Consider the following 15,771-nt stretch of genomic DNA (forward strand, 5'->3'; position numbering starts at 1 on the left):
GAAATCCAGTTGAGTTTTATATTTGCTATAATTCAGAATGGTGAAGTCTTCTATAATCACCAACAATAATATGCAAAAGATTTATGGTGAAAAGAAAAAAAAAAGAATTGGGTTTTGAAATATATTTCTGATTAAGGTTGTGTTTGTAATAATTCTTGTATTTTTATTTTCTAAGATACAATTCATGAATGATTTAATTGTATTCTAATAGCAGCATATTTTGTTATTACAGAGTAGTTCACCATGAGTTTGAATGTAGGAAAATCTTTACCCTCAAAAAAGTACCGTCGCAAGAAGAAGGTTGTGAGACATTCAAATCCACTTTTTGATGAATGGCTTGCCGAATGGGAAAGAGAAGCAGCAAATATTGGATCCAACATGAGGTTTAATTACAGAAGAGTAAGTTGGATACAATTGTATTGGTTTACTCATGTATACTAAAAGCTACTAACATATAGCTCTCTGGTATGAAAAGTTCGTGGATTTAGAATTTCCTTTTACAGCAGTTGTACATGTTATATGGATAATATTAATCTCCTTTCCTATGCCTTCTCTATTCCCTCATTTGCAAAGGTTTTAAGAGTTAATAGTAGGATATGTTGTAAAGTTCTACTGTGTACCAAAAATCTTATGGAGTACAGTAGTATTATATCCAGTATTGCTTGAATTCTTGTTGTATTCGTGCATTGACATCACTTGTGTACTCTCATTGTGTAAGATTACAGTATTTGAGAAGATTGAGATGACAAACTTAGAACATTTGTTCCGTAACCGAAATACAAACCACGCTATTTACATAGGGTTTACTTTCGTCGTAGCTGAAATTGACGAGCCATTAGATTTTAACGAGGGTTTACTACCCCCACGCTAGTTAGCAGGGGTAGGGGAGGGGTAGCTTGCTACCCCTCCCCCCCTCACACACTGGTGAAATGTCTCACTTCACTTTTGGCTCGGACGATGTACAGTCATGCCTGTCTTTGTCCTCGCTTGGCAGCCATTATATGTTTTGTCTTTACTTAATCACTTACTTTTCCTATACTCAATATATATGTAAACATATTTTTGTGTTTATGGATATATTTGAGTATAGATATCAGTAAGTTTCCTTTTCAGAGTTCGTGCTTGTGTGTGTAGTGTACGATATCTCCGTGGAGCCCTCGGCAGTTAGGCCACCACGTTGTAATTTCATGGGTCGCGATCGAGTTTGACTACGGTCTCTCTCTCACTCTCTTGAGGTCGTTCACCCTTTACTACGTTTTACCTTTGCTACGTCCTGGGTAGCTTCCTTCCCGTGTGGGTGGGGTTGCTACGCCGTACATTTTATCTCGATTAGTTTATGAATCTAATTGTATTTGTTAACTCTTCAGTTTTTTGTAGAACAATTCCTTTCGGTGTTTTCGTTCTTTCTTTAGTGAACATTCATATTTGAATTACATAATTATAATTGTTATAATTCTGTGTTTGTTACAGCTCTCCTTCCGTGAGTGTAAGTGGTTTGAGGGCATGTGCCTGTTGTGTAATTCTTGTTCTTTTCCCTCGGGATTCCTCTTCGGAGTCTTCCCGGGGGAATGAATGTTAACTAATGACTTTTGTTTTTTATTCACAGTTAACGATCTAGTTTCATTTGTGTAATGTGACAACGAAGCGAGCTGTCTTGTTGGGGCCTGGGGAGTCTGCTGTTGCTGCCTCCCCTATAGATCTTCGTCAGGGGCGTGTCTCCTTCTCCTGGAAGTGCTCCCGTGACGACTGACAGCTCTCCAGTTCATTTTGGAACTCTCAGAAGGCTCGCCTTCTTGGGGGGGTAATTTCCCTTCCGAGGGAAGTTTTCCCGTCCAGGCTTGAGTTTTTTTCCCTTCGGGGGGAACTCCTCTTGCCTTTATTTTGTGGAATTCGTGCGACTGTGCTCTTGGTGCTGAGCAGTCGCACCTGCGGTTACGCTCAAGGGGCTGAGCAACTGCAGGAGCCCCTCTTCGGAGGATTGCTCTTTTAGATCACTTGCTGACCCGTCTCTTCTACAAAGTGTTCCTCTTTCGTTCGCGAGGGAGGACACTCTTAGAGACTCCTCTTCGGAGGACTCTTCTGCTGTTGTTGCTGATGTTGCTGAAGGCTCAGTCCCCTTCGGGGGGCTTCCGAGCCCTATGGTCTCCCCTGGAAGTGCTTCTCCCCCGGGGGGGAGTTGACCACAGAGATTCCTCTTCGGAGGACTCCGTCTGCTGTTGTTGCTGTTGTTGCTGAAGGCTCAATCCCCTTCGGGGGGCAGCTGAGCCCTACAGTCTCTCCTGCGAGTGCTTCTCCCCCGAGGGGGAGTGCACCACAGAGACTCCTCTTCGGAGGCCTCCGTCTGCTGTTGTTGCTGAAGCCTCTGTCCCCTTCGGGGGGCAGTTGAGCCTACGGTCTCTCCTGCGAATGCTTCTCCCCTGGGGGGGAGTTCACCACAGAGACTCCTCTTCGGAGGACTCCTCCTGCTGTTGTTGCTGAGGGCTCAGTTTCCCTTTGGGGACAGCTGATGCCTACGGTCTCTCCTGCCAGTGACTCTTCCCCTCGGGGGAGTTCACGTTCAGAGACTCCTCTTCGGAGGTTGGAGGGTGTTGCACCTGTCCGAGGTCGTCTTCATCTTTGTTCGACGTTCGCCGCAGAGGACCCTCCTCGACGAGTGCCGACCGTTGCAGCTGCCTACTCCTGCCAGACCTTCTAGTCTTCACCTCCGTTCCTGGACGCAGATGCGCAGTGGGCGCCAACTCACCCGTTTACTACGGGCACCAATACCTTCGGGTTTAAGGGGCTTATTCCACAGTGTGGGTAAGCCCCTTAAGTGCCAGGTTTTTTCCTGCGCGCCAACGTTCTCCTGCGCGCCCGCGCGCAGTAGCGCTCTAGCGCTTGCCTGCTGTGGACCACGATCTCCAGTAGTTGAGTCTCGCCGTAGATCTTCTTCCTGCTCGCCAGCGCTCACCTGTACTTCTGTCATTCTGTGCGCCAGCTCTCTTCAGTACGCCAGCTCTCTAAAGTACGCCAGCGCACATCTGCGCGCCCTTTCCTGCTACGCGCCATGGACGCCAACGTTTTCCTGAACGCCCACGATCGCCTGCCTGCTAGCACGCATCAGCGCTCCCCTTCCTGATGCACCTGCGCGCCTTCTGATTAGCGCAATGTGCGCTAACGTTCGCCCTCTCGCCCACGATTTACCAGATCTGGGCGCAGGCAAGGAGTTTTCCTACGCCTTCTCGCCGACGACCTTCTTTAGTCTCTTACGCGTCAGCAATCTCCTACGCGCCCGCGCGATTCGTCACCTGCTCGCTAGCGTTTTTAATGCACCACCGCTCGCCAACGCGCCGTCGCTTGCCAACGCGTCTTCATTCGCCTACGGACTATCGCTCGCCATGACGCTCCATCGCCCGCCTGCGCTCGCCCTCTCGGCCGCGCGCCAGCGCACCCAGGTTCGCCCGCACGCGAACCAACGGTTTTCCATCGCGCGAGCGCCAGCGCGATTCTCGCCAGTGAGCCATCGCTCGCCAACATGCCGTCGCTCGCCTTCGCTCCATCATTCGCCTGCTCACTATCGGATGTCGACCGCCAGCGCTCGCTCTTCCAACCACGCTCGCCCCCCATCTGCTCCCTCACGCACTTTCGACTGCGTGCCTGCGCACGGCATCCACGTTCGCCCACGCGCATCCACGTTCGCCCACGCACATCCACGTTCGCCCACGCGCATCCACGTTCGCCCACGCGCATCCACGTTCGCCCACGCGCGAACCATTGATTTACCTTCGCGCGAGCACCAGTGCGATTGCGACCGCGATTCCCATCGAGGTTTCGCAACACGGGCAACCTGACGAGTCTTCTGGAGCGCGTACTTCCAGAACACGGTCTTCACCCCGTATTGCAGAGCATGGCACGTGCAAGAGCGGGAAGAGTCTTCAGGGAGGCTGAACAACATTCTTCTTTCCAGAACTTGGTTTAGCCCTTCCTCCCCATCGTTCCCTGGAAGGGTCTTGCCAGGGAGTTTTTCTTTCGAGATTTCTCCGCCGGGCAGGGGGGTGACTGGGTTAGCCCTTCCTCTTCACCATTTCGTGGAAGGGGCTTACCAGGCCTTTCCCTCTCCGATTGCGACCCGAGGATTGGTACAAGGAAGCTTCAGGAAGATCACGGGCACTTTCCTTCTCTCGGGCTCAAGCACCTTTGCGTTCCGTCGTCAAGTTTCGAACTTGCGGGCAAACTTGATGTTGGAGCATCTAGACGCAGTGACCGAGTGCTTCCTCTCGGGAATCCCGTCCGTGGATGTTGACAAGCTCAGACACTCTTCCATCCTTGGGAAGAGTTTGTTTGAGCCCAAGGACAGAGAAATGGACAGCTGTTGTGCGGAGGAAGTCGAATCCCATTTTCACTCCTCCAAGGCTCTTACTTCCAGACCCTGCAAGCCTCCGACGCCTCTTCATACGGCCTAGGTTATTGGAACCGGCTACGGCAGATAAGGCAAGGTGTACAATAGCGGTCCCTTCCTGTCAAGGACAGGTAGGACAGGAAGTTCTCCTGAGGAGGCATAATCTAGAGGGAGCGGGCGAGTTCACAAACTTTAGAATTCCTGCACGATCTCCGTGATCAGCCAAGGATATCGCGCCTCGCTCTTAACATCTCTCCTCCACTGACAGCGATTCCAGTGTCGCTGAGCCTCTATGCCATGGGGTCAGCAATAGGTTTGCCCGTTGGGCAGAGGGAGCCATGCTTTAGGAGAATGTCCTCCATAGGGTCGTCGATGGCTTCTTCCCCGGCTTCTTCAGTCGATCCTTTCTTGTTGGAAAGCATCTGAGACGGGAGTTCCGTCATCGACCTCTCGGCTCTGATCAAGTTTGTCGAACAAACTTCGTCCAGCGTGGAACAGCAGAGTCGATCAGACTGGTAGCGAGACCACAAGACTCCTTATGCCCTGGATCGGAAGGACGGGTACTTCCAGGTCCCATTCCGTCCATCTTCCAGGAGGCACTTGGAATTCAGCCTAGACTACAGATGTACCTGTTTAAGATGCTGTGTGGCGATCCCGCTGCAGCATCGCAGGTTTTCACCAGAGAACTCTCCCTGCTTTCCTCATGGCCACTCAGGGGCAGGTGTCCGCCTCCTTCGCTTTTTGGAGGTCTGGCCAACTCCGGTAGTCTAGGGTTCGACCTTCTTCAACACCGAGACAAGCTTCCGGGACTTGACCAAGATCGAGGGATTATGGTAATTCGCAAGGAGCCTTCTCTACTTCTACCTCAACATCTGGGATATCTAGCCATGATATTGTCTCCTTCTCCGAGCCTTTCCCTTCATTTGACTGTGGCAAGGCTGAGGAGAGTCGCAGAATCTTTTTTCAGTCAAGGAGAGCTTTCAGCCCTATCTTGGGACGTTTCCTGGGTCTCCTTTCCTCATTGACCCGTCTAAGTCCCGAACGGTCGCCTTAGGATAAGTTCCCTGTTAGGCGGCCCAAGTTCCGGTGGAATCAAAGCAACGATTAACCGGACTTTCTGGCCCCTATGGGACCAGCGGAACGATTAAACCTGCAATGGGGGTTGACCTGTGGAAACCTCTTGCATGGGAGTAGATCTTCTCGTCCTTTCCCCGCATTTGATGCTGTTCTCGGACTGGCCAAAGAAAAAGGGGGGGGGGGGGGTGTCCCCCATGTTCTGGTTTAGGTCTATGGTCAGGACCTGAAGGGTACCTCCACATCATTCAAGTAGGCTTAGAGGCTGTAGTCTAGCCCTTCTACAGATCCTACAGTTCCTGCCGAGTCGCTCCGCACGCGACAACTCCATGGTACTGGCGTATTCCAACTAGCAGGGAGGTACATTTTCATACTTTCGCATCTTGCAGTAGAGATACTGAGATGATCCGAAGTCCACTCAATACCACTATCGGCTCGCTCATTCCGGGCAGAGGGTTGTTCTCTCCGACAATCTGAGCTGAGCCTCACAGATAGAGAGTACCTGGGGGTCTTTGGCCTCTAGTAACCAGCAAGTCCTAGCCTGGGTGACCTGATCACGACAGCCTGGAACTTCAAGCTACCGCTGTTCTTCCCCCCAGTCTCAGACCCCAAGACTCTTTGGCAAGATGCTTTCCGGTGACGGTGGGACAGCATCGACGCCTACGTCTTCCCACCATTGTTGTCTGTTGAGAAGGGGTCTCAACGAGACCAGGTTGTTGGTCAACCTTTCGATGGCCCTGAGAGCTCCGCTGCGACTATATGCAGAACGGTTTCCGGACCTTCTGCATCCCATGACGGAACTCCCGGGAGAGCTTCTTCCACGACACAGGCTACTCAAACAACCACACTGCAACATATTTCACAAGCCGTAACATCGCTTCAGCTCCACGCCTGGAGACACTACACCACCTCCTTACAAAGAGGCACCCCGCAACAGTCGCGGAACGGAGGTCGCGTCACCTGCGATAGTCATCCGCAGGGGTCTACCAGGCGAAGTGGAGAGTCTTTTGTGGTTGGTGTTGTGGGAGAGGTTCCTCTTCCCTTGATGCCTCTACTCCAGCAATAACGGAGTTATTGCTTATCGGCGGGAGGAAACTCGTTTCCGCTCTCGGCAGTGAAGCCTATCGCTCAGCCTTTCCCTGGCCTTCAGGCTGAAAGGGATAGACTTTTGCCTTCCCGCTGGATCTTTCTTCGCTCATGCGAAGCTACGAACGTACCTGCCCCCAGTCGGAGTGAGACCTCCTCCATGGAGCGTGGTTCGGACTCTTAAGTCCCTTAAGAGATCTTCTTACGAACCATTGCGTCAGGCCTCTGATCGTCGTCCGTCTTGGAAGATGGTGCTCCTGCTCGCTCTGGCCCCGGCCAGTGTGTAAGCAATCTTCATGGTCTCGTACGACTCCGCCCTTTCAAGAGGATAGGGGGAGGTAACATTCAGGTTCGCTCCTGAGTTGTTTTCTAGATTCAGAATCTTGGAGTCCCGGACCTTCGGTTCGACTCCTTCACGATTTCGAGTCTCCGTTCTGTATCAGATGACCCAGACCTTCTCCTTCTTGCCAGTAAAGGAACTGAGGGGTTATCTTTGAGAACAGCTGCAGTCTGGCCTCACGTGCAAGGCCGGTTTGGGAGCACAGGAAGGACGCAGGGGAGAGTCACCAGTATGCCCTTTCAGCCCGGATTCAAGGGCATTCATCTCGACCTGTATCCAGACCTTCCCCCGTCACGTCGCCCTACAGCCCATGATGTCGGATACATTGCAACGTAACTCGCCTTCAAGAGGAACTACTCTGTGACGCAGGTGCTACAAGCTGGAGTCTGGAAGCATCTAGCGACCTTCGCAGCCCACTTCCTGCAGGACATGACCCACAGGGGTACCGATATGTTTCTATCGCTCTGTGGTGGCTACACGACAGCTGGTCTAACCTCAGGCTCCTTTTTTGGACAGGTAGCAGAAGGTTGAGGGCATTGTTACCAGGTTTTAGACTGCATGAACGGAAGAAGTATGTCTGGCCCTTACTTCTTTCTTCATCCTCCCCTCTACTGGGGAAAGCAGCATCCTGGTCTCTGCATAGCTGACCTCAACCCTCTGCAGGTAAACCATGCTTCCTTGTGTTCCAAGTATTGAGACAATACTGTCGCGTCCCCCATACCCTGACGAGGTGGTATTGGGAACGTCCTAACCCAGAGTTCCATCTAGAACTCCAGGTCAACTGCCTAGGACGGGTCACACTTTCTTCCTTCACACACAAGCTTATGTAGGCCACACGTTTCCTTGCAGAGCAAGGAACTTGTGAGGTGCAGGGACTCCTTTTCTCGAGTGCGACTCACTCGGATTCTGAGTCCCCGGGTAAGCCAAAGCCAGTATGGCTGGGGACTTTCCACCCTTCCTAAGGGGTAAGTCACCCTATGTAAATAGCGTGGTTTGTATTTCGGTTACGGAACAAATGACAAATTCGTAGATAATTTGTATTTTTCCTAACCATACAAACCTTAGCTATTTACACATATTTGCCCGCCAGCCCTGTCCCCCAAGTCAAGTCCTACCTCTAAGTGAAGTGAGACATTTCATCGGTGTGTGAGGGGGGGAGGGGTAGCAAGCTACCCCTCCCCTACCCCTGCTAACTAGCGCGGAGGTAGTAAACCCTCGTTAAAATCTAATGGCTCGTCAATTTCAGCTACGCCGAAAGTAAACCCTATGTAAATAGCTAAGGTTTGTATGGTTAGGAAAAATACAATTTTCAATATTAAACTTAGCCGGTGATTATATAAGCTGCAGCTCTGCTGCCCGACAGAAAAACTCTACGTTCAAAATCCGCCAGCGATCGCTATGCAGGTAGGGGGTGTACTTCAACAGCGCCATCTGTCGTGCAGGTACTCAGTACTCAATGTAAACACAGAACTCAATTTTCTCTCTGTCGTGCCACCGGCAAGACCTACTAAATTCGCTGTTGCTTACTGGATTGGTTTTCACATATTTTGGTGAAGTACACATTTCTAGTTTTGAGCTTTCGCTTTGCAGACGTTATCTTCAATAAATCCTTGCATTCTTTTGTTGATATCGGATTATTTGTTGACGACTTGGATAGTTTTTTGAATTCCCCTTTGACTAATTCAAGATGGCTGACCCTTCTCAAGTCCCTAAATACAGAAAGTGTAGTGCTAGGGACTGTTCAAGGCGTCTTCCGAAGGCCTCTATCGATCCGCACACCGTTTGTTCCAATTGTCGGGATAAAACCTGTCAATTGGAAGATCGATGTGAGGAATGCGTTGGGCTTTAGGAATTCGATTTTCTCGAATTCCAGAAATATTCACGTAGGCTAGAGAGAGATAGAGTCAGGAGAAGTTCATCTCGCTCCGTTGATATTTCCTCTCCTCATGCCCCACAACCTATTCCTTCCCCTGTAGTGGTTGCTCCTGATCCCCCTTCTAGCACTCAACAACCTTCTATGGCAGATATGATGTGTGCCATTCAGGCTCTAGGTGAGAGAGTCGAGTCTTTGGCTAGTGACCGTAACCAGCTCATGGCAGACGTCAAGGAGCTGAAGTGTAAGAGTGCAGTGGGTAGTGATAAAGTGAGTGGTAGTGTTGTGGATAGTGTTGTGGATAGTGTTGCGCTTGAGGGTTCGTCTGTTCGTGCCTGTCGTCCTCCCAGTCCGGGACCTCTTGCATGCTCCCAAGCCCAGGGGAGAAGCAATGTCGTACGACCAAAGGGTTCGAGAGGCTTTAATCAGCGAACAGACGTTCCCTCCGTGGTTTCGGGCGTATCTACCCAAGATCGCCCCACCCACACGAAGACGAGAGAGCCCATTTATTCCTCGTCTGCGGAAGAGGTTTCTCATAAGAATCCATGGACCAAGGTCTCGCGGCCTCTTAAGCGCAAGTCGGTCCCTTCCGCGCAAGTCCAACGGCCCAGTTGTAGCCACTGGGTCAGTTCGGACTCGCTGCAGTCTTCCGACGACTGCTCACCTCCTAAGAGAGGCAAAGCGGTACCACATCAGGCAGTAACTCCGTCTGTTGCCGCACCTGCTCCTGTAGACCCTAAGTGGTCTTTGCTGCAGACCATGCAGTCACAGTTAACGTCATTGATGCAGGACTTTCGTGCGGAGAAGGTTGACGCTGCACCAACCTCTAGCCTACAACCAACCACGGTTGTGCGTCCGGTGGACGCTGAGGCTACCTTCTCCCGCACTCCATCTGTGAGAGTCCCGCCACCCATGCGTTCCAGTGTACCCTGCCAGCCGCATGTTGACGTTCAGCGACGCACGGAACCTTCCGTTGACGTTCGCGAGGTACAACAACAACCTAAGTTGTTTTGTTTTGACGCGGTGCGTCAACCTCCGCAACCTAGTGTGGTTACCTTTACTCGCCCACAGCAGACTAGACAGTCTGGAGTAGACGCTTTGCGCCCCCGCGCTGCCATGGTTGTTGCCAGTTCACAGACTGGGCAACAGTTCCATGACGTTGCGTCCGGTTCAGTCACGCGTGCACCCGTGCTGCCGGACTCAGCTGACCAGCTGATTGCTACTCCTTTGCCGCTTCCTCCTCAGCTTTCAGATGATGGACTCTCTGATGATGACGACGCTGCACACATTGACGACCCGCATACGGACATCGACGAACCCAAGACCACGCAACCCTCCTTGGACTTTAGAAAAGGGATTTTGACGTAGGAAAAATCTATTTCTGGGCGAAGGACCTGTGCCGCCCAGTGAATAAGCTCCATTTAGCACTTATTCTTAGGTAATTTACTGCTAAATATACCAGAGAAAAAATGTAAAGGAGTGCTAGGTTAACTAGCTCGCTCACCTATTGGTGTCGGTATAAAATTGGGCGTATATTCCAGAGGTCCCGCACTATTTAGATTAATCCACGACAGAGAACCCCAATAGAGGAGAGCCGTTCAACCTCACTCGGTACTACTACAATGCATCCGCTCAGAACCCAACTCCTTAGCACCCAAAGTTTGGGGACTCCAAGGGAGAGGAGCTGGGAGGGTTCACTGGGCGGCACAGGTCCTTCGCCCAGAAATAGATTTTTCCTACGTCAAAATCCCTTTTCTGGGCTCGAACCTGTGCCGCCCAGTGAATCTATACAAGAGAAAAATGTCACCAAACTTGCAAAATAAAGGAAAAAACATAAGCGTAAGAGAAATACAGGATGCTTTAATCAGATGAGTACCAAAAAACAATTATAAGGGTATCTTAAATATGAACATAAATCCAATAAGGTAGGTATAATAATGCCGTGAGTGATAATATATACAGATACTCAGGAGCATAAAATTTACAAATATAATAACAGTATTCAGGTGCGAGACCAACGAATACAATAGGGTATAAATGAGGCAGGTAAGAGGGAGAGATAAAGAGTCAAGGCATTAACCTGTGAGTTACTCGGGAGTAACTACGCTCCCTGCGGCTACTGTAGAAAATTTTAGGGCTTCCAAATGTTTAAGGTAGTGTTTCTTGAACACTGACGGTGATTTCCACCCTGTATACCTGGAAAGGTCTGTAAAATTCATGTGGTGAAAGAAGTTCACCGAGGTGGCAACCGCCCTGATATCATGTGCAAGAGGAAAAGAGTCAGGGTTAGCTTGTTTAATAAAATACAAAATTTGTTGCCTGATCCCTTTAATAGTAATGGTACCGCCTTGTTCTCTAACGAATAGAGGCCCCGAGGAGTTAGAGGAGGTCCGGGATAAATAAGACCTAAGAGTAGTGACAGGGCACAGCGACGGATCTTGCGTGAGGGGAACAATTTTCCAGGAGGTCCATCTGTTTTGAGGGTCTTCATTCTTAGCCAAAAAGAATTTGTTAGGAGAAAGAAGGACCTCTCCTGAAGGCAGAAAGTCAATATGACCTGGGTCTCTCGACAAGGCTGCCAATTCAGAAATTCTTGCCCCGGAAGCCAAGCTCACTTAGGAAAAGTGTTTTCCTGAGAAGGGGCATGTAATCACAAGAACTGTTAATGGTATCAGAAGCCAATTTGAGTACGTCATTAAGGAACCAGGTCACCGGGGTAGGACGAGTAACCGGTTTCAGTCTGGCACAAGCTTTCGGAATTGAAGCTAACAAAGAGTCGGTTAAGTCTATGTTAAAACCCACTAGGAAGATCTTTTTCAGAGCCGATTTAATAGTGGTGATAGTATTGGCTGCCAATCCTGATTCTAATAAAGATCTAAAGAAAGTGACTGTAAGGTTCAAGTTCATACAGTTCACGTCTGAGTCTATTAAAAATTTTGCCAACTTTTTAACTGCAGAGTCATACTGGCGGATGGTGGAATCCCGTTTATCCGATTCTAGGAACAAGGTGTTTTGAGGATCAATATTGGCACCATGCATAGCCGCAAACTTCATAAAGTCCATAAAGTTAGGGCGCTCTGAATGTTTGAGAAAGCGTACACAACGCGTGTTTGTACTATCTGAGACAGAACCGGATTGGGTATCGGGTGAGGGTATAGTCTCAACTCCCGCAGGAGAGGATACCAGTTGCTCTTGGGCCAGTTGGGTGCGACCAAGGCTACTTGTCCCTTGAAGGATCTCAGTTTGTCTAGAACTTTCAGCAAAAGATTCACCGGGGGAAAGAGATAAATCTTTTCCCAGTTGTCCCAATTCTGTGACATGGCGTCTGTGGCGTAAGCCTGAGGGTCTAGATTGGGAGCCACATATACTCTCAATTTGTGGTTGGATTCCGTGGCGAAGAGGTCTACTTGGAGACCGGGAACCTGAGAGAGAATCCACCGAAATGACTTTAGATCGAGTGACCATTCCGATTCTAGAGGGGAGGTCCGGGACAGGGCGTCTGCCACTACATTCCGGACTCCCGCCAGGTGGACAGCTGAAAGATGCCAACGGTTTGAGGCTGCTAGGGAGAAGATGGCTACTAGAACATGGTTCAGAGGCCCTGACTTTGACCCGCCTCTGTTGAGGCAGCGGACCACCACTTCGCTGTCGAGGACCAGACGAAGGTGTTGTTTCTTGGGAAGAGCGAGACGTTTCAGGGTTAGAAGAACTGCCATGGCCTCTAGCACATTGATGTGAAAATGGCGGAACAAGGGAGTCCAAAGACCTTGAACTTTCTTGAGCTGAGAATAGCCACCCCAACCTGATAAGGATGCGTCTGTGTGAATGATTAATTCCGGAGGCGGAAATCGAAGGGGAACTGACTTTGACAGACTGTTTGCTCTTGTCCAAGGAAGAAGTCTTTCCCGTAGAATGGGAGGAAGGCGGACTTTCCTGTCCCGGAGCTTCCGGTTCGCCCTCGAACGCCAGACACGATTGATATCTTTCAATTTTGCCTTCAGAAGAAGATCCGTCACTGAGGCAAACTGAAGGGACCCCAGAATCTTCTCTTGGAGTCGTCTGGAACTTACTTTGTCTTTGAGAAAGCGTTTGGTGTTCCTTGCAATCTCTAACCTCTTGGGTCTGGGAAGACACAGAGTATGAGATATAAGATCCCATTGCAGGCCGAGCCATTGGAACTTCAATTTTGGAAGAAGACGGGACTTCTTGAAGTTGATCTGGAAGCCTAGAGATTGGAGATAATGGATGACTTTGTGAGTTGCTTTTAGGCAATTTTGGGAGGTGTCTGACCAAATGAGCCAGTCGTCCAGATAGGCTACTACTTGAATCCCTTGATTCCTGAGTTCCTGAACAGTGACTTCTGCTAGCTTTGTGAAGATCCTTGGGGCAATGTTGAGCCCGAAAGGCATCACCTTGAAGGAGTAACTTTTGTCCCCTAAGCGAAAGCCTAGGTACGGACGGAAGTGTCTCGCTATCGGGACGTGATAGTAGGCGTCTGTAAGATCGATAGAGGTGGTGACGGCCCCACGGGGAAGTAAGGTCCGCACCTGCGAGACGGTAAGCATTCGAAACTTGTCGCATTGAATGGACAAGTTGAGAAGGGATAAATCTAGAATCACTCTTCTCTTGTCTGAATCCTTCTTCGGGACACTGAACAGCCGACCTTGAAACTTCAGATGTTTCGTTTCTTGTATGGCGTTCTTTTGTAAGAGATCCTGGACAAATTCGACCAGGTCCGGAGTGGAATGTTGACGAAATTTGTTCGGAGGAGGAGGTCCTTGAATCCAACTCCACCCTAGTCCCTTGGAGATGATACTGAACGCCCAGGGACTGAACCTCCATTTGTTGCGGAAGGCATAGAGCCTCCCCCCTACCTGCTGCACCTCAGTATTGGTTTGAGGAGTTGCCTCCACGTCCGCCTCGGAAGTTCTTTCCTCTGCGAAAGGCTCTTCCCCTGCCTTTGGTCTGGTTAGAGCCACGGTGGTAGCCTCTACCTCTACCATAACTCTGGGAAGAGCTATGAGCCTCGTAGGACTGGTTAAAGGCAGGGGAAGTGGCGGAGGCACCAGAAAGCTGGCTCTTAGGTAGCAGAACGGTGACATAGTCATCCGAAGGAGCCCGAGAGGTGGAAGGCTGTGCAGGGACAACAGAAGATGGAGGAAGAGGCAGCCGGAAGTTGGATGAAGCACTCTGTTGTTGCCTGAACTGGGTGGAGGTATATGGTCTAAGCTTCTTCCTACCCCGGGCTTGATAATTTGCGGGGTCATACTTGCGTTTAGGGGTCAAACCCCAACGGGCTTTAAGGCTCTGATTAACCCTAGTGGCCTCCGCCAAGACTTCCTCTACGAGATCCTCGGGGAAGAGATTTGAACCCCAACAGGAGGACCGGATGAGTTTATTAGGTTCATGCCTAATCGTCGCCTCAGCTAGAACATGCTTGCGACATCTGCGTTTAGCAGTAGCGAAGTCATACAAGTCATAATATAAAGACTGTAACGTAGCCTTGTTGAGAGACTTAAAAATACTCTCCGTATCGTAAGTCAAGGCTATCGACTCCGTGGATGTGGCCAGGTTTAGAGTACGGCCCACACGTAGGCAGGAATCATATTCCTGTTTAATGAGGGATTCCGGGAGACGGGGAAGCTTCTCACTAAACAAGACTGAGGCACAGTCTGCTGCAAGCTTGCCGGAGGTAAAGGTGGTATGGACATTGTCCCAACACTCAATACCTGAGGGAAGAAGGAGGGAGATTGGATCCACCTCTCGGATGGGAGGCAAGGGCTTCTCCTCCAGAGCATATTGAAAGGCAAGCTCTGCCACCTTATTGACGCATGGAGTCAAGGTGTTCTTGTCCATTAAGAACATCGTAAAGGAGCTTTTATACGGCGTCAGCATGGTGTTAGTGCAGCCGATGTCTTTCAAAAATCTGGCCCAAACAGATTGGGCTTGCTCCTTCGGGAAGATGACCGTCTCTTTGGGGACCTTGTCTAATCGGACTAAAGCTTCCTCGGTAAGTCTGGCATAACCATGAAATGGAAATGCCAGACCCGGAGGAAAGAATTCAAAGTCCTCTAGAGGACGAGTGCCAAGGCCCTCCAGAGTCAACATTCCGTCTGAGAACGGGGAATGAAGAGCCATCCGCCAGGGGTTGTTCTTGGCAAACGGCGGGAGCTTAGAGGCATCCGGGATGAGAGAGCTTTGGACTCTCTCCGGAGCTCCTTGCTCTAAAGCCCCAATTCTCTGACCGAAGTTAGAGAACATCGTGTCCATCCTCGACTGCATCTCCGAAACCAACTTTGCCTGCATCTCCGACACGATGCGAAGCATGGCTGATTCGGAAAGGCCCGGGCTAGCAGCAGGAGGGGCGGAAGGAACTCCCGGGTCGTGAGACTTAGAGGAGGAACCAGAGGTCTTTGAAGACGGGTTCGTACAATGTTTAGAGCCATGAGAAGTCTTGTGAGGCTTGCGAGCTTTGGGTAAGGTCCTTGAAGTAGACTTATCCTTAGGGGGAACCGGGTATGAACGTTGAGACGAATCACGGTCCCCAGAAAATCCAAGAAAAGAAGAGCGATCAGAAGAAGAAGAAAGAGCGGGGCTGAGGATAGGAATCTCAGCGCGGGACACACCTGCCTCACTTACCACCCTACCTGTATCCGGCTCGTCTAGCAACATTGGTTCGACGTCCAGGTTCATGGAGGCAACATTGTCCTCCAGACCTCCGGGGGCGTCCGATGGATCTTGCTCTGGGTCGATGAGACCCGTTATAGTGGCATCAATGTGGGCAATGATGGGAGCTGCCACATGCCTAGCCACAGCAGCTGAAGACTTAGCGTTGGGGTAAACCATGGTGCAGTAGTCCTCAGATAGGACGTACGGCCGCTTAGACTTCACATTCCGGGCAAACCCACCAACCCACACCTTCAGTGTGGCCCGAGCCGCAGACTTTTGCTCCGGGGATACCTGAAATAATAGTGGGAATTATAAAAGGGAGACTCCCAATGGTCCTTCAAGACCATAGAT

The 15,771-nt window shown here is 50.4% G+C and overlaps 1 protein-coding gene across 1 annotated transcript in view; it reads left to right on the top strand.

Moving 5' to 3' along the window:
* mus81 (mus81 structure-specific endonuclease subunit) overlaps positions 1-15,771 on the top strand; it is a 266,143-nt gene that overhangs the window by 25,164 nt on the left and 225,208 nt on the right. The window contains exon 2 of the mRNA XM_068362324.1: positions 233-399. Coding sequence (XP_068218425.1) covers positions 244-399 — 156 coding nt within the window. The 5' untranslated portion in view covers positions 233-243. The remainder of the gene's footprint in view (positions 1-232; positions 400-15,771) is intronic.

The sequence above is a fragment of the Palaemon carinicauda genome, chromosome 38 (assembly GCF_036898095.1).
Source record: "Palaemon carinicauda isolate YSFRI2023 chromosome 38, ASM3689809v2, whole genome shotgun sequence".
Classification (NCBI taxonomy): Eukaryota; Metazoa; Arthropoda; class Malacostraca; order Decapoda; family Palaemonidae; genus Palaemon; species Palaemon carinicauda.